This window comes from Pan troglodytes, chromosome 19, assembly GCF_028858775.2.
Source record: "Pan troglodytes isolate AG18354 chromosome 19, NHGRI_mPanTro3-v2.0_pri, whole genome shotgun sequence".
NCBI classification, from domain to species: Eukaryota; Metazoa; Chordata; class Mammalia; order Primates; family Hominidae; genus Pan; species Pan troglodytes.
Window position 1 is genome coordinate 21,994,315 of NC_072417.2, and position 22,157 is coordinate 22,016,471.

A 22,157-nucleotide genomic window follows, 5' to 3' on the forward strand; every position below is an offset into this window, starting at 1 on the left:
CTCTGTCGCCCAGGCTGGAGTGCAGTGGTGCGATCTCCGCCCACTGCAAGCTCCACCTCCCGGGTTCATGCTATTCTCCTGTCTCAGCCTCCCAAGTAGCTGGGACTGCAGGTGCCCGCCACCACACCTGGCTAATTTTTTTGTATTTTTAGTAGAGACGGGGTTTCACCGTGTTAGCCAGGATGGTCTCAATCTCCTGACCTCGTCATCTGCCTGCCTCGGCCTCCCAAAGTGCTGAGATTACAGGCGTGAGCCACCGCGCCCGGCCAGAAAAAAACATTTCTAAGTATGTGGCAGATACTGAGTTATTGCTTAATGTCCTTTGATTCATTCGTTTAATTTCTTTTATGGATTAGTACAGAAAACAAAGTTCTCTTCCTTGAAAAACTGGTAAGTTTTCTTTGTCAGATAAGGAGAGTTACATAACCCATGACATTTCCCTTTTTGCCTCGGCTTCCAGGAAGCTCAAAGTTAAATGTAATGATCACTCTTGTAATTATCAGTGTTGATGCCCTTCCCTTCTTCTAATGCTACTCTTTACATTTTCCTGCTTTATTATTGTGTGTGTTTTCTAATTCTAAGCTGTTCCCACTCCTTTCTGAAAGCAGGCAAATCTTCTAAGCCTTATCCACTGAAAAGTTATGAATAAAAAATGATCGTCAAGCCTACAGGTGCTGAGGCTATTCCAGAGGCTGAGGCCAGAGGACCACTTGAGCCCAGGAATTTGAGACCTGGGCTGGGCAGCATAGCAAGACTCTATCTCCATTAAAACTATTTTTTTTATTTAAAAAATAATCCGCAAAGAAGGAGTTTATGTGGGATTCCTTAAAATCGGAGGGTGGCATGAATTGATTCAAAGACTTGTGCAGAGGGCAACAGTGACTCCTTGAGAAGCAGTATGAGAAAGCCTGTCCCACCTCCTTCCGCAGCTCCAGCCTGGGCTGAGGCACTGTCACAGTGTCTCCTTGCTGGCAGGAGAGAATTTCAACATTCACCAAAAAGTAGTATTGTTTTTATTAGGTTTATGAGGCTGTAGCCTTGAGGACAGCCCAGGACAATTTTGTTGTCACATAGATAGCCTGTGGCTACAAACTCTGAGATCTAGATTCTTCTGTGGCTGCTTCTGACCTGAGAAAGTTGCGGAACCTCAGTGAGCCTCACATGGCCCCCTTGTCCTTAATGTGGGGACGGTGGGCAAGAAAGGTGATGTGGCACTAGAGATTTATCCATCTCTAAAGGAGGAGTGGATTGTACATTGAAACGCCAGAGAAGGAATTACAAAGGAAGAATTTGAGTATCTAAAAATGTAGGTCAGGCGCTCCTGTGTTGATTGCAGGGCTATTCACAATAGCCAAGATTTGGAAGCAACCCAAGTGTCCATCAACAGACAAATGGATAAAGAAAATGTGGTGCATATACACAATGGAATACTATTCAGCCTTGAAAAAGAATGAGAATCTGTCATTTGAAACAACATGGATGGAACTGGAGGACATTATATTAAGTGAAATAAGCCAGACAGAAGGACAGACTTCACATGTTCTCACACATTTGTGGGAGCTAAAAATTAAACTCATGGAGATAGAGAGTAGAAGGATGGTTACCAGAGGCTGAGGAGGGTGGAGGGGAGTAGGGAGAAAGTAGGGATGGTTAATGGGTACAAAAACGTAGTTAGCATGAATAGATCTAGTATTGGATAGCACAGCAGGGTGACGACAGTCAACAGTAATTTATAGTACATTTAAAAACAACTAAAAGAGTGTGATTGTACTGGCTAACATGGTGAAACCCCGTCTCTACTAAAAATACAAAAATTAGCTGGGCATGGTGGCTCACGCCTGTAATCCCAGCACTTTGAGAGGCCGAGGCAGGCCGATCACGAGGTCAGGAGATCGAGACCATCCTGGCTAACATGGTGAAACCCTGTCTCTACTACAAATACAAAAAAAAGAATAAATTAGCCGGGCATGGTGGTGGGCGTCTGTAGTCCCAGCTACTCGGGAGGCTGAGGCAGGAGAATGGCATGAACCCGGGAGGCGGAGCTTGCAGTGAGCCGAGATCGTGCCACTGCACTCCAGCCTGGGCGACAAGGCAAGATTCTATCTCAAAAAAATAAAAATAAAATAAAATAAAATAAAATAAAATAAATAAAATAAAATGTATAATTGGAATGTTTATAACACAAGAAATGATAAATGCTTGAGGTGATAGATACCCCATTCACCGTGACGTGATTATTGCACAATGTATGTCTGTATCTAAATATCTCATGTACCCCACAAGTATACACCTACTATGTACCCATATAAATTTAAAATTAAAAAATTATAAAACAAAAATAAATAAGTAAATTAAAATGTAGGCTGGACACCGTGGTTCACGCCTGTAATCCCAGTGCTTTGTGAGGCTGAGGTGAGAGAATCACTTGAGCCCAGGAGTTTGAGACCGGCCTGGGTGACATAGCGAGACCCCCATCATCACAAAGAATTTTTAAAAATTAGCTGGGCGTGGTAGCACATACCGGTAGTTCCAGCTACTTGGGAGACCGAGGCAGGAGGATTGCTTGAGCCCAGGAGTTTAAGGCTGCAGTGAGCTACGATGGCGCCACTGCATTCCAGCCTGGGTGACAGAGTGAGACCTTGTCTCTATTTTAAAAATAATAAAAAGAATAAATAAAAATAAATTAAAATGTAAATATGTGCATGTTAGAAAAAATACACCCATCAGCAAAAAGGGGGTAAAGGAGCAATTTCAGTCATAATTGGAGAGATGCAGAATAAGCCAGCAATGCAGTTTCTTTTATTTTGGTCAAAAAAAATAAGCAAAACAATGTTGTAAACACCCAGTGCTGGCAGCAATGTGGTGAGGCTGGCTCTCTCACCAGGGCTCACAGGGAAAACTCATGCAACCCTTTTAGAAAGCCATGTGGAGAGTTGTACCGAGAGGTTTTAGAATATTTATAACTTTGACCCAGAAATTCTATTCTAGGACTCTGTGTTATGAAAATAACCCATCATATGGAAAAAGCTCCTTTCAGAAAGAGGTTCATGGGAGGCTGTTTGTATTTTTTTTTCTTTGCATCAAATCCAGCTCCTGCAGGAGTGTTTGTATTATTGAAGTACAAAGTGGAATCAATACAAATGTTGGATAGCAGGGGAACAATATTCACAAAATGGAATGGGACATATTATTAAACATAGTGCTTCTGATGACGGTAGACTATAGACAATGCTTAGGATATGATATCACTTCTTTTGTTGTTTTTTGTATTTTGAGACAAAGTCTCATTCTGTCACCCAGGCTGGAGTTCAGTGGCGCCATCTCAGCTCACTGCAACCTCCATCTCCCGGATTCAAGCTATTCTCCTTCCTCAACCTCCCGAGTAGCTGGGTTGCGCACCACCATGCCTGGCTAACTTTTGTATTTTTAGTACAGACGGGGTTTCACCACGTTGGCCAGGCTGCTCTTGAACTCCTGACGTCAGGTGATCCACCAGCCTTGACCTCCCAAAGTGCTAGGATTACAGGAGCCGCTGCACCCAGCCTAGGATATGATATCACTTCTTAGAGCAAGATACAAAATTGCATGTGCACAATAATTCTACCAAGTATAGGTATACAGGGGTAGTTATATATAAATGAGACTTCAAGGAAATACAACAAAATGCAATCGTGATTGTGTTAGGGTGGTAAGAAAATGGTTTTTGCTTTGATGAGCTCTGTTTTTTAAAATCGTTATATTTTCTAATAAAAATACATAGTCTTTTGAAGGAACATAAAAGATTATGAAGAAATGAGTTAGATATTGATTCCTATTGAAGATTCAGACAAGTAAAATTAAGGGGAAAAAAAACGGGATGAACCAGAAGTCAGGCTGGATCAACCCCAGACCCGACAGCCCAGGCTGATGGGGCCTCCAGGGCAGTGGTTTCCACCCAGCATTCTCAAAAGAGCCACTGAGGTCTCGGTGCCATTTTCAAGATTTCGGAAGCGGCCTGGGCATGGCTGGTCCTTCACTGGGATCACCACTTGGCAATTATTTACACCTGAGACGAATAAAAACCAGAGTGCTGAGATTACAGGCATGGCGGCTCACGCTTGTAGTCCCAGCACTTTGGGAAGCCTAGGTGGGCTGATTGCTTGAGCCCAGGAGTTTCAAACTATCCTGGACAACATAGCATGACCTCGTCTCTACAAAAAATACAAAAAATTTGCCAGGTGTGGTGGCATGTGCCTGTGGTCCCAGCTACTTGGGAGGCTGAAGTAGGAGAATCCCCTGAGCCCTGGGAAGTCGAGGCTGCACTGAGCCGTGATGGTGTCACTGCACTCCAGCCTGGGTGACAAAGTGAGACCCTATCTCACAAAGAAAAAAAACAAAACAAAAAACCCAAAGCACACTGTTTCCACTGTTTCCAGAGTTCCTGAGGGGAAAGGTCACCGGGTGAGGAAGACATTCTCACTGATCTGGCAGAGAAAATGTCCAGTTTTTCCAACTCCCTAAACCATGGTTTTCTATTTCATAGTTCTTAGGCAAATTGGTAAAAATCATTTCTCATCAAAACGCTGATATTTTCACACCTCCCTGGTGTCTGCAGAAAGAACCTTCCAGAAATGCAGTCGTGGGAGACCCATCCAGGCCACCCCTGCTTATGGAAGAGCTGAGAAAAAGCCCCACGGGAGCATTTGCTCAGCTTCCGTTACGCACCTAGTGGCATTGTGGGTGGGAGAGGGCTGGTGGGTGGATGGAAGGAGAAGGCACAGCCCCCCCTTGCAGGGACAGAGCCCTCGTACAGAAGGGACACCCCACATTTGTCTTCCCCACAAAGCGGCCTGTGTCCTGCCTACGGGGTCAGGGCTTCTCAAACCTGGCTGTGTGTCAGAATCACCAGGGGAACTTTTCAAAACTAGAGAGACTGAAGCCAGACTCCTAGATTCTAATTCTAGGTCAGGGCTAGGGTCTGAGATTGTAAAAATCCACAGGTGATTCTGATGCCCGGCAGGCTTGAGAACAGCCGCAGGGAGTTCTCTGGGAATGTGCCGGTGGGTCTAGCCAGGTGTGAGTGGAGATGCCGGGGAACTTCCTATTACTCACTCGTCAGTGTGGCCGAACACATTTTTCACTTGACCTCAGGCTGGTGAACGCTCCCCTCTGGGGTTCAGGCCTCACGATGCCATCCTTTTGTGAAGTGAGGACCTGCAATCCCAGCTTCGTAAAGCCCGCCGGAAATCACTCACACTTCTGGGATGCCTTCAGAGCAGCCCTCTGTCCCTTCAGCTCCCCTGGGGTGTGACTTGACCTCCCGTCACTCCCCAGACTGCCTCTGCCAAGTCCGAAAGTGGAGGCATCCTTGCGAGCAAGCAGGCGGGTCCAGGGTGGCGTGTCACTCATCCTTTTTTCTGGCTACCAAAGGTGCAGATAATTAATAAGAAGCTGGATCTTAGCAACGTCCAGTCCAAGTGTGGCTCAAAGGATAATATCAAACACGTCCCGGGAGGCGGCAGTGTGAGTACCTTCACACGTCCCATGCGCCGTGCTGTGGCTTGAATTATTAGGAAGTGGTGTGAGTGTGTACACTTGCGAGACACTGCATAGAATAAATCCTTCTTGGGCTCTCAGGATCTGGCTGCGACCTCTGGGTGAATGTAGCCCGGCTCCCCACATTCCCCCACATGGTCCACTGTTCCCAGAAGCCCCTTCCTCATATTCTAGGAGGGGGTGTCCCAGCATTTCTGGGTCCCCCAGCCTGCGCAGGCTGTGTGGACAGAATAGGGCAGATGACGGACCCTCTCTCCGGACCCTGCCTGGGAAGCTAAGAATACCCATCAAAGTCTCCTTCCACTCATGCCCAGCCCTGTCCCCAGGAGCCCCATGCCCATTGGAAGTTGGGCTGAAGGTGGTGGCACCTGAGACTGGGCTGCCGCCTCCTCCCCCGACACCTGGGCAGGTTGACGTTGAGTGGCTCCACTGTGGACAGGTGACCCGTTTGTTCTGATGAGTGGACACCAAGGTCTTATTGTCCTGCTCAGCTGCTGCTCCTACACGTTCAAGGCAGGAGCCGATTCCTAAGCCTCCAGCTTATGCTTAGCCTGCGCCACCCTCTGGCAGAGACTCCAGATGCAAAGAGCCAAACCAAAGTGCGACAGGTCCCTCTGCCCAGCGTTGAGGTGTGGCAGAGAAATGCTGCTTTTGGCCCTTTTAGATTTGGCTGCCTCTGGCCAGGAGTGGTGGCTCGTGCCTGTAATTCCAGCACTTTGGGAGACTAAGGCGGGAGGTTCGCTTGAGCCCAGGAGTTCAAGACCAGCCTGGGCAACAATGAGACCCCTGTGTCTACAAAAAAAATTAAAATTAGCCAGGTGTGGTGGCACGCACCTGTAGTCCCAGCTACTTGGGAGGCTGAGGTGGGAGGATTGCCTGAGTCCGGGAGGCGGAAGTTGCAAGGAGCCGTGATCGCGCCACTGCACTTCAACCTAGGCAACAGAGTGAGACTTTGTCTCAAAAAACAATAATATAATAATTTTAAAATAAATAGATTTGGCTTCCTCTAAATGTCCCCGGGGACTCCGTGAGTCTTCTGTGGAGTGTCTCCGTGAGATTCGGGACTCAGATCCTCAAGTGCAACTGACCCACCCGATAAGCTGAGGCTTCATCATCCCCTGGCTGGTCTGTGTCCACTGGGCACCCGAGGCTCCTCTCCCACCAGCTCTCTTGGTCAGCTGAAAGCAAACTGTTAACACCCTGGGGAGCTGGACGTATGAGACCCTTGGGGTGAGAGGCGTTGATTTTTGAGAGCAATCACCTGGCCCTGGCTGGCAGTACCAGGACACTGCTGTGGCTCCGGGGCGGGCTGTCTCCAGAAAATGCCTGGCCTGAGGCAGCCACCCGCATCCAGCCCAGAGGGTTTATTCTTGCAATGTGCTGCTGCTTCCTGCCCTGAGCACCTGGATCCCGGCTTCTGCCCTGAGGCCCCTTGAGTCCCACAGGTAGCAAGCGCTTGCCCTGCGGCTGCTGCATGGGGCTAACTAACGCTTCCTCACCAGTGTCTGCTAAGTGTCTCCTCTGTCTCCCACACCCTGCTCTCCTGTCCCCCCAGTTTGTCTGCTGTGAGGGGACAGAAGAGGTGTGTGCCGCCCCCACCCCTGCCCGGGCCCTTGTTCCTGGGATTGCTGTTTTCAGCTGTTTGAGCTTTGATCCTGGTTCTCTGGCTTCCTCAAAGTGAGCTCGGCCAGAGGAGGAAGGCCATGTGCTTTCTGGTTGAAGTCAAGTCTGGTGCCCTGGTGGAGGCTGTGCTGCTGAGGCGGAGCTGGGGAGAGAGTGCACACGGGCTGCGTGGCCAACCCCTCTGGGTAGCTGATGCCCAAAGACGCTGCAGTGCCCAGGACATCTGGGACCTACCTGGGGCCCGCCCGTGTGTCCCGCGCTGTGCTCATCTGCGGGCTAGCCTGTGACCCACGCTGTGCTTGTCTGCGGGCTAGCCTGTGTCCCGCGCTCTGCTTGTCTGCGGTCTAGCCTGTGACCTGGCAGAGAGCCACCAGATGTCCCGGGCTGAGCACCGCCCTCTGAGCACCTTCACAGGAAGCCCTTCTCCTGGTGAGAAGAGATGCCAGCCCCTGGCATCTGGGGGCACTGGATCCCTGGCCTGAGCCCTAGCCTCTCCCCAGCCTGGGGGCCCCTTCCCAGCAGGCTGGCCCTGCTCTTTCTCTACCTGGGACCCTTCTGCCTCCTGGCTGGACCCTGGAAGCTCTGCAGGGCCTGCTGTCCCCCTCCCTGGCCTCCAGGTATCCTGACCACCGGCCCTGGCTCCCACTGCCATCCACCTCTCTCCTTTCTGGCCGTTCCCTGGTCCCTGTCCCAGCCCCCCTCCCGCTCTCACGAGTTACCTCACCCAGGCCAGAGGGAAGAGGGAAGGAGGCCCTGGTCATACCAGCACGTCCTCCCACCTCCCTCGGCCCTGGTCCACCCCCTCGGTGCCGGCCTCAGAGCACAGCTCTCTCCAAGCCAGGCCGTGCGCCATCCATCCTCCCTGTCCCCCAACGTCCTTGCCACAGATCATGTCCGCCCTGACACACATGGGCCTCAGCCATCTCTGCCCCAGTTAACTCCCCATCCATAAAGAGCACATGCCAGCTGACACCAAAATAATTCGGGATGGTTCCAGTTTAGACCTAAGTGGAAGGAGAAACCACCACCCGCCCTGCACCTTGATTTTGGTGACCTTGATAAACCATCTTCAGCCATGAAGCCAGCTGTCTCCCAGGAAGCTCCAGGGCAGGGCTTCCTCGGGAGCTGACTGATAGGTGGGAGGTGGCTGCCCCCTTGCACCCTCAGGTGACCCCACACAAGGCCACTGCTGGAGGCCCTGGGGACTCCAGGAATGTCAGTCAGTGACCCGCCCCCCCAGGCCCCACACAGCCATGGCTTCATAGAGGCCTGCCTCCAGGGGACCTGTCTGTCTGCCACTGTGGAGTCCCTACAGCGTGCCCCCCACAGGGGAGCTGGTTCTTTGACTGAGATCAGCTGGCAGCTCAGGGCCATCATTCCCAGAGGGAGCGGTGCCCTGGAGGCCACAGGCCTCCTCATGTGTGTCTGCGTCCGCTCGAGCTTACTGAGACACTAAATCTGTTGGTTTCTGCTGTGCCACCTACCCACCCTGTTGGTGTTGCTTTGTTCCTATTGCTAAAGACAGGAATGTCCAGGACACTGAGTGTGCAGGTGCCTGCTGGTTCTCACGTCCGAGCTGCTGAACTCCGCTGGGTCCTGCTTACTGATGGTCTTTGCTCTAGTGCTTTCCAGGGTCCGTGGAAGCTTTTCCTGGAATAAAGCCCACCCATTGACCCTCACAGCGCCTCCCCTCTTTGAGGCCCAGCAGATACCCCACTCCTGCCTTTCCAGCAAGATTTTTCAGATGCTGTGCATACTCATCATATTGATCACTTTTTTCTTCATGTCTGATTGTGATCTGTCAATTTCATGTCAGGAAAGGGAGTGACATTTTTACACTTAAGCGTTTGCTGAGCAAATGTCTGGGTCTTGCACAATGACAATGGGTCCCTGTTTTTCCCAGAGGCTCTTTTGTTCTGCAGGGATTGAAGACACTCCAATCCCACAGTCCCCAGCTCCCCTGGGGCAGGGTTGGCAGAATTTCGACAACACATTTTTCCACCCTGACTAGGGTGTGCTCCTCATGGCAGCTGGGAACCACTGTCCAATAAGGGCCTGGGCTTACACAGCTGCTTCTCATTGAGTTACACCCTTAATAAAATAATCCCATTTTATCCTTTTTGTCTCTCTGTCTTCCTCTCTCTCTGCCTTTCCTCTTCTCTCTCCTCCTCTCTCATCTCCAGGTGCAAATAGTCTACAAACCAGTTGACCTGAGCAAGGTGACCTCCAAGTGTGGCTCATTAGGCAACATCCATCATAAACCAGGTAGCCCTGTGGAAGGTGAGGGTTGGGACGGGAAGGTGCAGGGGGTGGAGGAGTCCTGGTGAGGCTGGAACTGCTCCAGACTTCAGAAGGGGCTGGAAAGGATATTTTAGGTAGACCTACATCAAGGGAAGTGTTGAGTGTGAAACTTGCGGGAGCCCAGGAGGCGTGGTGGCTCCAGCTCGCTCCTGCCCAGGCCATGCTGCCCTAGACAAGGTGAGGCGGGAGTGAAGTGAAATAAGGCAGGCACAGAAAGAAAGCACATATTCTCGGCCGGGCGCTGTGGCTCACGCCTGTAATTCCAGCACTTTGGGAGGCCAAGGTGGGTGGATCATGAGGTCAGGAGATTGAGACCATCCTGGCTAACACAGTGAAACCCCGTCTCTACTAAAAATACAAAAAATTAGCCGGGCGTGGTAGCGGGCGCCTGTAGTCCCAGCTACTCAGGAGGCTGAGGCAGGAAAATGGCGTGAACCCGGAAGGCGGAGCTTGCAGTGAGCGGAGTGAGCGGAGATCGCGCCACTGCACTCCAGCCTGGGCGACAGAGCGAGACTCCGTCTCAAAAAAAAAAAAAAAAGCACATGTTCTTGCTTCTTTGTGGGATCCAGGAGATAGAGAATAGAAGGATGGTTACCAGAGGCTGGGAAGGGTAGTGAGGGGATGGTGGGGGGATGGTCAATGGGTACAAAAAAAATAGAATAAGACCTAGTATTTGATAGTGCAACAGGGTGACTATAGTCAATAATAATTTAATTGTACATTTAAAAATAACTAAAAGATAGCCGGGTGCAGTGGCTTACGTCTGTAATCCCAGCACTTTGGGAGGCTGAGGTGGGCATTTGAGACCAGCCTGGCCAACATGGTGAAACCCCATCTCTACTAAAAATACAAAAATTAGCCAGGCATGGTGGCGGGCGCCTGTAATCCCAGCTACTCGGGAGGCTGAGGCAGGAGAATCACTTGAACCTGGGAGGCAGAGGTTGCAGTGAGCCGAGATCTTGCCACTGCACTCCAGCCTGGGTGACAGTGAAACTCCATCTCAAAAATAAAAATAAAAATACGGCTGGGCACGGTGGCTCACGCCTGTAATCCCAGCACTTTGGGAGGCCGAGGCGAGCGGATCACAAGGTCAGGAGATATAGACCATCCTAGCTAACAGGGTGAAACCCGGTCTCTACTAAAAATACAAAAAATTAGCCAGGCGTGGTGGCAGGTGCCTATAGTCCCAGCTACTCACAAGGCTGAGGCAGGAGAATGGCATGAACCTGGGAGGCGGAGCTTGCAGTGAGCCGAGATTGCGCCACTGCACTCCAGCCTGGGCGAGAGAGTGAGACTCCGTCTCAAAACAAAAACAAAAACAAAACAAAAACAAAAAAACACACAACAAAAACCTAAAAGAATATAAATGGATTGTTTGTAACACAAAGGACAAATGTTTGAGGGGATGGATACCCCATTTTCCATGATGTGATTATTATACATTGTGTGTCTGTATCAAAACATCTCATGAGCCCCATAAATATATACACCTAACTATGTACCCACAAAAATTAAAAAAATATATTTTTTAAGGTGAAGAGGGAGGCGAGATGCTGGCCTTAACCCCTAACCCGTTGTTCTCCCTGCAAGCTGTCCACAGGGCCTCTCAGACTCGAGGTTCAGCTATATGGATGCATGAGCTTGGTCCCCAGCCAACATGGGAGACACTTCACCATCGGCAGCAGCTACAGCACAGGAACCCTGGGTCACTGCCATGTCCCCTCTGTGACTTTGTTTAAACAGAAAATGATGCTCTGGGCCAGCTGTGGTGGCCCACACCTATAATCCCAGCACCTTGGGGGGCAGAGGTGGGCAGATTGCCTGAGGTCAGGAGTTGGAGATCAGCCTGGCCAACATGGCGAAACCCCATGTCTACTAAAAATACAAAAACTAGCCAGGCATGGTGGCGCATGCCTGTAATCCCAGCTACTTGGGAGGCTGAAGCAGGAGAATCACTTGAACCCAGGAGGCAGAGGCTGAGTGAGCCAAGATCGTGCCAATGCACTCCAGCTTGGGTGAGGGAGTGAGACTCCGTCTCAAAAAAAAAAAAAAGAAAGAAAAAGAAAAGAAAGTGATCCTACTGGAACCATGCTTACTCCCCTCCCCACCTCACACTGTGTAGAAATCAGTGCTGTCGGCCGAGCGCGGTGGCTCATGCCTGTAATCGCAGCGCTTTGGGAGGCCAAGGCAGGCGGATCACGAGGTCAGGAGATCAAGACCATCCTGGCTAACACAGTGAAACCCCGTCTCTACTAAAAATACAAAAAAATTAGCCGGGCATGGTGGCGGGCACCTGTAGTCCCAACTACTTGGGAGGCTGAGGCAGGAGAATGGCATGAACCTGGGAGGCGGAGCTTGCAGTGAGCCAAGATCGCGCCACTGCATACCAGCCTGGGTGACAGAGTGAGACTCAGCGGAAAGAAAGAAAGAAAGAAAGAAAGAGAGAGAGAGAGAGAGAGAGAGAGAGAGAAAGAAAGAAAGAAAGAAAGAAAAAAGAAAAGAAGGAAGGAGAAAGAAAGAAAGAAAGAAACCAGTGCTGTCTATACTTCTTTCTGCAGTGATGGAAATATTCTGTATCTGTGCTGTCCAGTATAGTAGCCACTAGCTACATGTGGCACTTGAAACATGGCTGGTGCAGTTGAGGAAGAGTGGCTGCCATATCGGACGACACAGCTATAGATTCTGTCACCCCACCCCGAGAGTCCAGAGCGGGGACTTCTGCCTTAGGCCCTATTCAGGGCTGGTTTTTACTTGAACCCTTACTGTGGGAAGAGAAGGCCATGAGAAGTTCAGTCTAGAATGTGACTCCTTATTTTCTGGCTCCCTTGGACACTTTGTGGGATTTAGTCTCCCTGTGGAAAGTATTCCACAAGTGGTGCCACTACCCCAGCTGTGAGAGCAGATGGGAGCTGCTTTTGTCATCTTTCCCTGGAAAGTCCTGTGGGCTGTCTCTTCCTCATGCCTTGTCCCATGCTTGGGCATGGTGTCAAGCGTCAGGAGGAAGAAAGGGTCCTTATTTATTTATTTAGAGAGGGAGCCTTCTTCTGTTCCCAGGCTGGAGTGCAGTGGTGCGATCTCGGCTCACTGCAACCTCCGCCTCCTGGGTTCAAGTGATTCTCCTGCCTCAGCCTCCTGAGTAGCTGAGATTACAGGCACATGCCAACATGCCTGGCTAATTTTTTTTTTTTTTTTTTTGAGATGGAGTTTTACTCTCGTTGCCCAGGCTGGAGTGTAATGGCACAATCTCAGCTCACTGCAACCTCCACCTCCTGGATTCAAGCAATTCTCCTGTCTCAGCTTCCCAAGTAGCTGGGATTACAGGTGCCCGCCACCATGCTCAGCTAATTTTTGTATTTTTTTTTTAGTAGAGACGAGGTTTCACCATGTTGGTCAGACTGGTCTCAAACTCCTGACCTCAGGTGATCCACCTGCCTCGGCCTCCCAAAGTGCTAGGATTACAGGCATGAGCCACCACGCCCGGCCTGAAAGCGTTATTATTTAGTGTGCATTTTGACATTCAATTTAATTCCAAGGTCTTGTGGGGTCATGGTTTACAGGATGTTGATATAGAAAAGACTTCACTTAATGGGCCGGGCGCAGTGGCTCATGCCTGTAATCCCAGCACTTTGGGAGGCCGAGGGCAGGCAGATCAGGAGGTCAGGAGATTGAGACCATCCTGGCTAACACAGTGAAACCCCATCTCTACTGAAAATACAAAAAATTAGCCGGGCGTGGTGGCAGGCACCTGTAGTCCCAGCCACTCGGTTGGCTGAGGCAGGAGAATGGCATGAACCCGGGAGGCGGAGCTTGCAGTGAGCAGAGACCACGCCACTGCGCTCCAGCCTGGGCGACAGAGCAAGACTCTGTCTCAAGAAAAAAAAAAAAAAAAAAAAAAGACTTTACTTACTAGAAGCCAACCAATGTATATTTAGAATAATTTTTCCTGGGCTGAGCTGTCATTTACTTTTGCAGTATCTCAAGAAGAAGAGTTTACAGTGTAAATATTTGATGCACACTTTGATTAGACAGATGAAGCAAACTATTTTCAAGAGCTTTGCAAGGACTTACTTGTATCCAAACACCATTCTAAAGGAGTCTTACCTACTTCTAAAGGCTGGTCTCTACTTGGAACCACTTGCTTGGCCCTGGTTCAAGTCCTGCTGCAAACCTGGAAGTCCTGTCATTGTCTTCTTCCCTCCAGAGCAGTGGCACCCAATCTAATTTTTGCTGTGCCCCAGCAGCCCCTGGCACTTTGCCCTGTAGACTGCAGACCTCATGTAATGTATGTTAAGTCCACAGAACCACAGAAGATGATGGCAAGATGCTCTTGTGTGTGTTGTGTTCTAGGAGGTGGCCAGGTGGAAGTAAAATCTGAGAAGCTTGACTTCAAGGACAGAGTCCAGTCGAAGATTGGGTCCCTGGACAATATCACCCACGTCCCTGGCGGAGGAAATAAAAAGGTAAAGGGGGTAGGGCGGGTTGGATGCTGCCCTTGGGTATATGGGCATTAATCAAGTTGAGTGGACAAAGGCTGGTCCAGTTCCCAGAGGAGGAAAACAGAGGCTTCTGTGTTGACTGGCTGGATGTGGGCCCTCAGCAGCATCCAGTGGGTCTCCACTGCCTGTCTCAATCACCTGGAGCTTTAGCACGTTTCACACCTGGGCCCCAACCTGGAGAGGCTGACCAATGGGTCTCAGGGGCAGCTCGGTTGCTGGAGTTTTTGTTTTTATTTATTTTTATGTATTTAAGGCAGGGTCTCTGTATTAGTCCATTCTCACACTGCTAATAAAGACATACCCAAGACTGGGTAATTTATAAAGGAAAGAGGTTTAATGGACTCACAGTTCCACATGGCTGGGGAGGCCTCAAAATCATGGCGGAAGGCAAAGGAGAAGCAAAGGCATGTTTTACATGGCGACAGGCAAGAGAGTGTGTGCAGGGGAACTCCCATTTATAAAACCATCAGATCTCAGATTTATTCACTATCATGAGAACAGCATGGGAAAGACCCGCCCCCATGATTCAGTTACCTCCCACTGGGTCCCTCCCATGACACATGGAATTATGGGAGCTACAATTCAAGATGAGATTTGGGTGGGGACACAGCCAAACCATATCAGTCTCCCTCTGTCATCCAGGCTGGAGTGCACTGGCATGATCTCGGCTCACTGCAGCCTCTACCTCCCTGGGTCAGGTGATCTTCCCACCTCAGCCTCCCAGGTAGCTGGAACTACAGGTACCTGCCACTATGCCTGGCTAAATATTTTGTATTTCCTGTGGAGACGAGGTTTTGCCACGTTGCCCAGGCTGGTCTTGAACTCCTGAGGTCAAGCAATATGCCCACCTTGGCCTCCCAAGGTGCTGGGATTACAGGTGTGAGCCACAGTGCTCGGCCTAAGTCACTGCAGTTTTTAAAGCTCCCAGGTGATTCTTCAGTGCAGTCAAAAGTGAGAACTGGTTGGGTGCGGTGGCTCATGCCTGTAATCCCAGCACCTTGGGAGGCCAAGGTGGGCAGATGGCTTGAGGTCAGGAGTTCAAGACCAGCCTGGCCAACATGGTAAAACCCCATCTCTACTAAAAATACAAAAGTTAGCTGGGTGTGGTGGTGCGTGCCTGTAATCCCAGCTACTTGGGAGGCTGAGGCATGAGAATTGCTTGAACCCAGGGGACAGAGGTTGTAGTGAGCCGAGATCGTGCCACTGCACTCTAGCCTGGGCAACAGAGTGAGATTCCATCTCAAAAAAAAAAAAAAGCGAGAACCACTGTCCTAGGCCCTGATGTTTGCAGGCAACTAAAAAAGGAAGTGGACATCCCCAGTCAGCTGTGGCGCACCAAGAACAAGTCATGGGAACATAACCTAATTTTCTAAATGGGTTACTAGGCACTTAGAGCAAAACAATGATGCTGAAATCCTGATTTCAGCAAAGCCTCTGCCTGCCTGTCTTGGAAGTATCCACATGAGGCTGCTGGGGCCTTGGTGTCCCCAGCAGTTTCTAGTCTCTAGGTCTTGCTGTGGGTGTCTGTGCAGTGAGGGTGTGTGTGGCGCTGGGTGAGCTCTGTCTAGGCCTGGCACAGGATGCGGTCTGGTAGCTGCTGCTTCTCTTCTGCAGAAGCACAGCCAAGCACCCTCTGGGGTTTCAGGCCCACACCCAGCCTGAAGTTCTGGGAGTGGCTCACTTTCCAACCTTCAGGGTCTCCCAGCAGCTGACTGGGGAGTGGTGGAGGGAAAAGGGATTGTATTAGTCCGTTTTCACGCCGCTGATGAAGACATACCCGATACTGGGCAGTCTAAAAGATAGAGGTCTGATGGACTCACAGTTCCACGTGACTGGGGAGGCCTGACAATCATGGTGGAAGGTGAAAGGCTTGTCTCACACGGTGGCAGACAAGAGAAAAGAGCTTGTGCAGGGGAACTCCCCTTTATAAAACCATCAGATCTCGGGAGACTTACTCACTATCATGAGAACAGCACGAGAAAGACCCTCCTCTATGATTCAATTACCTCCCACCAGGTCCCTCCCACAACATGTAGGAATTGTGGGAACTACAATTCAAGATGACATTTGGGTGGGGACACAGCCAAACCATATCAGGGGTGTCCCAGAAAGGGTATAGGATCTGAGACCCAAGTCAGCATGAGAAAGTATGCTTCTCATGGTGGCCCAGTTGGGTGGAAGTGGCAGCCAGGCCGTCTTTCCACCAGGCCACTCAAGTAGCAGCTGAGAGACCCCTGCCCTGGCCAGTCCCCGCCCTCCCCTCTTGCCACTGCATCTGGTTCTGAACAGATGGGCACCCTCATCTTGTATTTGTGATAAATGTCTAACAATGTAGTTTTGTGAGAAGGGTTTGCTGATACAGCCTTGCTGCAGATGCTGCGAGCTGTGGCCTGGGGCAGATCTTACCTCCAGACACGCCCTGAGGCAGGGGAGGGCACTGGCCCGTAGCTGGCCGAGAGCTCTCAGGTTGCGCGACTCAGGACACAGGGATACTTTTCAGTGGCTGGGTCGCTATCCAAAGTGAGAAAACAAGGAGGGACCAGGAGGCTGTCCGCCTCAAGAGATGTGGGGGCCAGGTCCAGTTATCTGGGGAAGCAGTAAGCTTCTCTGCTGTTTCTACCCCCAGGCCTCCCCTGGTCTAAGGCAGGGCCTCCCAGCCTCGGGGCACTTTAAAGATATCTGGGCCTGGCCCCATCCCCACAGTCTGAGTGGGTCTGGATAGGGCCTGGGCATTGGTGATTTCCTGGGTGAAAGGAGGCCCCTCACAGTCTCTGGAAGCTTCTCTGTGTTAGGAAAAGCTCTGGGCTTGACTCTGCTTGGAAAGTCAAGATCCGCAAATCCTCTCAGCCTCAGTTTCTCCTTCAGCAAGATGAAATGGAAATGCTGTACCTACGTCCCGGGGTGGTTGTGAGACCCAAAAAAGACAATGTTCTGGAAGGTTCCTGGTGCGTTGCAGTCCTCTAAGAACCTGAGTTAGAGCCACGCTGAGTCTCAGCTTCTTGGCTCCTTCTGTTTCAAACTCGTCCATGTGATAGCTCAGGAAGGGTAGGCAGGGCCCTGCCCTCTACTCAGAAAACACCATCCTGGTCCTGGGGATCCCCGCAGCATTAGTCCCCTGTTTTCCCAGTGTATTGAGAAAAATTGCTAACAAGCAGTGGGGCACACCACCAGCCTCCTGGGTTCCTTTCAGTTTGGGGATTTTTGGACATTCCCAGGAATGTCTTAAAAAACACTTCAAAAAACATTAACATAAATATTTTTATCAAAGCCTGTATTAAATGGTCTTTCAAGAAAATACAGTAACAGGTCAGGCATGGTGGCTCATGCCTGTAACCCCAGCACTTTGGGAGGCCAAGGCAGGCAGATCCCCTGAAATCAGGAGTTCAAGACCAACCTGGCCAACACAGCCAAATCCCATCTCTACAAAAAATACAAAAATTAGCTGGGTGTGGTGGCACACACCTGTAGTCCCAGCTACTTGGGAGGCCGAGGCAGGAGAATTGCTTGATCCCGGAGGCGGAGGTTGCAGTGAGCCGAGATCGTGCCACTGCACTCCAGCGTGGGTGACAAGGTGAATCTTTGTCTCAAAAAAAAAAAAAGATAAAATACAGTATACAGTAATAGAGAACAATCCTTTTTTCAAAGTAGTGACCCCAAATGAACAAAATATGCATCTAGCTTAAATGGGAGCCTGGTTTTCTCTACGCCCATTCAAGCCCCCTGCAATAGGGGCCCTTCACCCCGCATCCATGGACTCCTAAAATTATATGGAAAATGGCTGTGTGTGAGTGTGGATGGACATGTGCACACATATTTTTGGCTTTACCAGATGCTCAAAGAGCCTAGGACCCAAAAAGGGCTGAGAATGACCGTGTCGGCCACTTCAGGGTCATCAGGAATTGCTGTGCACTGCTCACTTCTCCAGTGAACACTTTCTGCTTCTGTGTTTCCTGGTATCCTTTGGGACTCCTGGCTAGGTCATGTGTTTCTCTACTTTCAAAAGGGCTTCAGCCAGGCACGATGGCATGAGCCTGTAGTCCCAGCTGCTCTGGAGGTTAAGGTGGGAAGATTGCTTGAGCCCAGGAATTTGAGGCCAGCCTGGGCAAGTAGATAGGTAGATGATAGATAGATAGATAGATAGATAGATAGATAGATAGATAGATAGATAAATAGATGGATAGGTAAGTCGCTAGACAGTCATCCATCCACCCATCCACACATAAAAAGGCCTTTGTCACGTCATGTTTTGTGGCCCACCTGCCAGTGTTGCCCACAGTTGCTGCCCCTCCAAACTCATCGGTCACTGGCAAACAGGAGGAATGTGTGGCTCATGTCTGGGCATCAGTGGCTGTGGGAGACATCCTTGATCTTCTCCAGCTTCTCCTTCCACATTTTCCTTTGCAATCTGGCAATATCTATTAAAATAAAATGTGCATGCCTTTTGACCTAAGAGCTTCACTTCTAGGACCCACTTACACGTGTGTGACATGATGTTCATACGGGTTTATTTATCTGAGGTTGTTCATACACACCATTGCCTGTAATCACTAAAGGCGGGAGCAGCCTACACATCCATCCACAGAGGAGTAGATGCCTTTTGGTACATCCGTGGTGACGGAATACTAAGCAGCCTGTGTATCTATACACTCACACGTGTTTGTTTATGTGTGGAATATCTCTGGAGGGTACACAAGAAACTTAAAATGATCACTGTCTCTGGGGAGGGTACCTGGGTGCCTGGGAGGCAGGTCAGGGAAGGAGTGGGCACAGGTATTACCAATTGGAAGACAATAAAAACAATAGCTCCTGGCCAGGCGCAGTGGCTCACGCCTGTAATGGCAGCACTCTGAGAGGCTGAGGCAGGCAGATTGCTTGCGTCCAGGAGTTCGAGACCAGCCTGGGCAACATAGCAAAACCCCGTTTCTATTAAAAATACAAAAAATTAGCCAGGTGTGGTGGCATGCACCTGTAATCCCAGCTACTCGGGAGGCTGAGGTGGGAGAATCACCTGAGCCTGGGAGGTCAAGGCTGCAGTGAGGTGAGATTGTGCCACCGCACTCTAGCCTGGGGGATAGAGCAAGACCCTGTCTCAAAAACAAACAAAAAACAGTCCCTGGCACTCTGGGCCCGGCCTGGCAGGGCAGTTGGCAGGGCTGGTCTTTCTCTGGCACTTCATCTCACCCTCCCTCCCTTCCTCTTCTTGCAGATTGAAACCCACAAGCTGACCTTCCGCGAGAACGCCAAAGCCAAGACAGACCACGGGGCGGAGATCGTGTACAAGTCGCCAGTGGTGTCTGGGGACACGTCTCCACGGCATCTCAGCAATGTCTCCTCCACCGGCAGCATCGACATGGTAGACTCGCCCCAGCTCGCCACGCTAGCTGACGAGGTGTCTGCCTCCCTGGCCAAGCAGGGTTTGTGATCAGGCCCCTGGGGCGGTCAATAATCGTGGAGAGGAGAGAATGAGAGAGTGTGGAAAAAAAAGGAATAATGACCCGGCCCCCGCCCTCTGCCCCCAGCTGCTCCTCGCAGTTCGGTTAATTGGTTAATCACTTAACCTGCTTTTGTCGCTCGGCTTTGGCTCGGGACTTCAAAATCAGTGATGGGAATAAGAGCAAATTTCATCTTTCCAAATTGATGGGTGGGCTAGTACTAAAATATTTAAAAAAAAACATTCAAAAACATGGCCACATCCAACATTTCCTCAGGCAATTCCTTTTGATTCTTTTTTCTTCCCCCCTCCATGTAGAAGAGGGAGAAAGAAGGAGAGGCTCTGAAAGCTGCTTCTGGGGGATTTCAAGGGACTGGGGGTGCCAACCACCTCTGGCCCCGTTGTGGGGGTGTCACAGAGGCAGTGGCAGCAACAAAGGATTTGAAACTTGGTGTGTTCGTGGAGCCACAGGCAGATGATGTCAACCTTGTGTGAGTGTGACGGGGGTTGGGGTGGGGCGGGAGGCCACGGGGGAGGCCGAGGCAGGGGCTGGGCAGAGGGGAGAGGAAGCACAAGAAGTGGGAGTGGGAGAGGAAGCCACGTGCTGGAGAGTAGACATCCCCCTCCTTGCCGCTGGGAGAGCCAAGGCCTATGCCACCTGCAGCATCTGAGCGGCCGCCTGTCCTTGGTGGCCGGGGGTGGGGGCCTGCTGTGGGTCAGTGTGCCACCCTCTGCAGGGCAGCCTGTGGGAGAAGGGACAGCGGGTAAAAAGAGAAGGCAAGCTGGCAGGAGGGTGGCACTTCGTGGATGACCTCCTTAGAAAAGACTGACCTTGATGTCTTGAGAGCGCTGGCCTCTTCCTCCCTCCCTGCAGGGTAGGGGTCCTGAGTTGAGGGGCTTCCCTCTGCTCCACAGAAACCCTGTTTTATTGAGTTCTGAAGGTTGGAACTGCTGCCATGATTTTGGCCACTTCGCAGACCTGGGACTTTAGGGCTAACCAGTTCTCTTTGTAAGGACTTGTGCCTCTTGGGAGACGTCCACCCGTTTCCAAGCCTGGGTCTGGGAGGCGGGTCCCAAGCCCCGTCCTTCCCACGGCCACTGCAGTCACCCCTGTCTGCCCCGCTGTGCTGTTGTCTGCCGTGAGAGCCCAATCACTGCCTATACCCCTCATCACGTCACAATGTCCCGAATTCCCAGCCTCACCACCCCTTCTCAGTAATGACCCTGGTTGGTTGCAGGAGGTACCTACTCCATACTGAGGGTGAAATTAAGGGAAGGCAAAGTCCAGGCACAAGAGTGGGACCCCAGCCTCTCACTCTCAGTTCCACTCATCCAACTGGGACCCTCACCACGAATCTCATGATCTGATTCGGTTCCCTGTCTCCTCCCGTCACAGATGTGAGCCAGGGCACTGCTCAGCTGTGACCCTAGGTGTTTCTGCCTTGTTGACATGGAGAGAGCCCTTTCCCCTGAGAAGGCCTGGCCCCTTCCTGTGCTGAGCCCACAGCAGCAGGCTGGGTGTCTTGGTTGTCAGTGGTGGCACCAGGATGGAAGGGCAAGGCACCCAGGGCAGGCCCACAGTCCCGCTGTCCCCCACTTGCACCCTAGCTTGTAGCTGCCAACCTCCCAGACAGCCCAGCCCGCTGCTCAGCTCCACATGCATAGTATCAGCCCTCCACACCCGACAAAGGGGAACACACCCCCTTGGAAATGGTTCTTTCCCCCCAGTCCCAGCTGGAAGCCATGCTGTCTGTTCTGCTGGAGCAGCTGAACATATACATAGATGTTGCCCTGCCCTCCCCATCTGCACCCTGTTGAGTTGTAGTTGGATTTGTCTGTTTATGCTTGGATTCACCAGAGTGACTATGATAGTGAAAAGAAAAAAAAAAAAAAAAAAGGACGCATGTATCTTGAAATGCTTGTAAAGAGGTTTCTAACCCACCCTCACGAGGTGTCTCTCACCCCCACACTGGGACTCGTGTGGCCTGTGTGGTGCCACCCTGCTGGGGCCTCCCAAGTTTTGAAAGGCTTTCCTCAGCATCTGGGACCCAACAGAGACCAGCTTCTAGCAGCTAAGGAGGCCGTTCAGCTGTGACGAAGGCCTGAAGCACAGGATTAGGACTGAAGCGATGATGTCCCCTTCCCTACTTCCCCTTGGGGCTCCCTGTGTCAGGGCACGGACTAGGTCTTGTGGCTGGTCTGGCTTGCGGCGCGAGGATGGTTCTCTCTGGTCATAGCCCGAAGTCTCAAGGCAGTCCCAAAGGAGGCTTACAACTCCTGCATCACAAGAAAAAGGAAGCCAGTGCCAGCTGGGGGGATCTGCAGCTCCCAGAAGCTCCGTGAGCCTCAGCCTACCCCTCAGACTGGGTTCCTCTCCAAGCTCGCCCTCTGGAGGGGCAGCGCAGCCTCCCACCAAGGGCCCTGCGACCACAGCAGGGATTGGGATGAATTGCCTGTCCTGGATCTGCTCTAGAGGCCCAAGCTGCCTGCCTGAGGAAGGATGACTTGACAAGTCAGGAGACACTGTTCCCAAAGCCTTGACCAGAGCACCTCAGCCCGCTGACCTTGCACAAACTCCATCTGCTGCCATGAGAAAAGGGAAGCCGCCTTTGCAAAACATTGCTGCCTAAAGAAACTCAGCAGCCTCAGGCCCAATTCTGCCACTTCTGGTTTGGGTACAGTTAAAGGCAACCCTGAGGGACTTGGCAGTAGAAATCCAGGGCCTCCCCTGGGGCTGGCAGCTTCGTGTGCAGCTAGAGCTTTCCCTGCAA

At 51.1% G+C, this 22,157-nt stretch overlaps 1 protein-coding gene across 13 annotated transcripts in view; it reads left to right on the top strand.

The window, feature by feature from the left end:
* MAPT (microtubule associated protein tau) overlaps positions 1-19,815 on the top strand; it is a 129,889-nt gene extending 110,074 nt beyond the window's left edge. For 6 of the 13 annotated variants that reach the window (XM_009431906.5, XM_009431909.5, XM_009431907.5 and 3 more), the window contains 4 exons: positions 5,410-5,502; positions 9,342-9,423; positions 13,807-13,919; positions 19,162-19,657. In XM_009431906.5, coding sequence (XP_009430181.1) covers positions 5,410-5,502; positions 9,342-9,423; positions 13,807-13,919; positions 19,162-19,377 — 504 coding nt within the window. In that variant the 3' untranslated portion in view covers positions 19,378-19,657. Of the gene's footprint in view, positions 1-5,409; positions 5,503-9,341; positions 9,424-13,806; positions 13,920-19,161 lie in introns of all 13 variants that reach the window. The other 7 variants (XM_009431917.4, XM_009431908.5, XM_009431911.5 and 4 more) reach the window with 2 other exon arrangements.
* Positions 19,816-22,157: the final 2,342 nt, after the last annotated feature.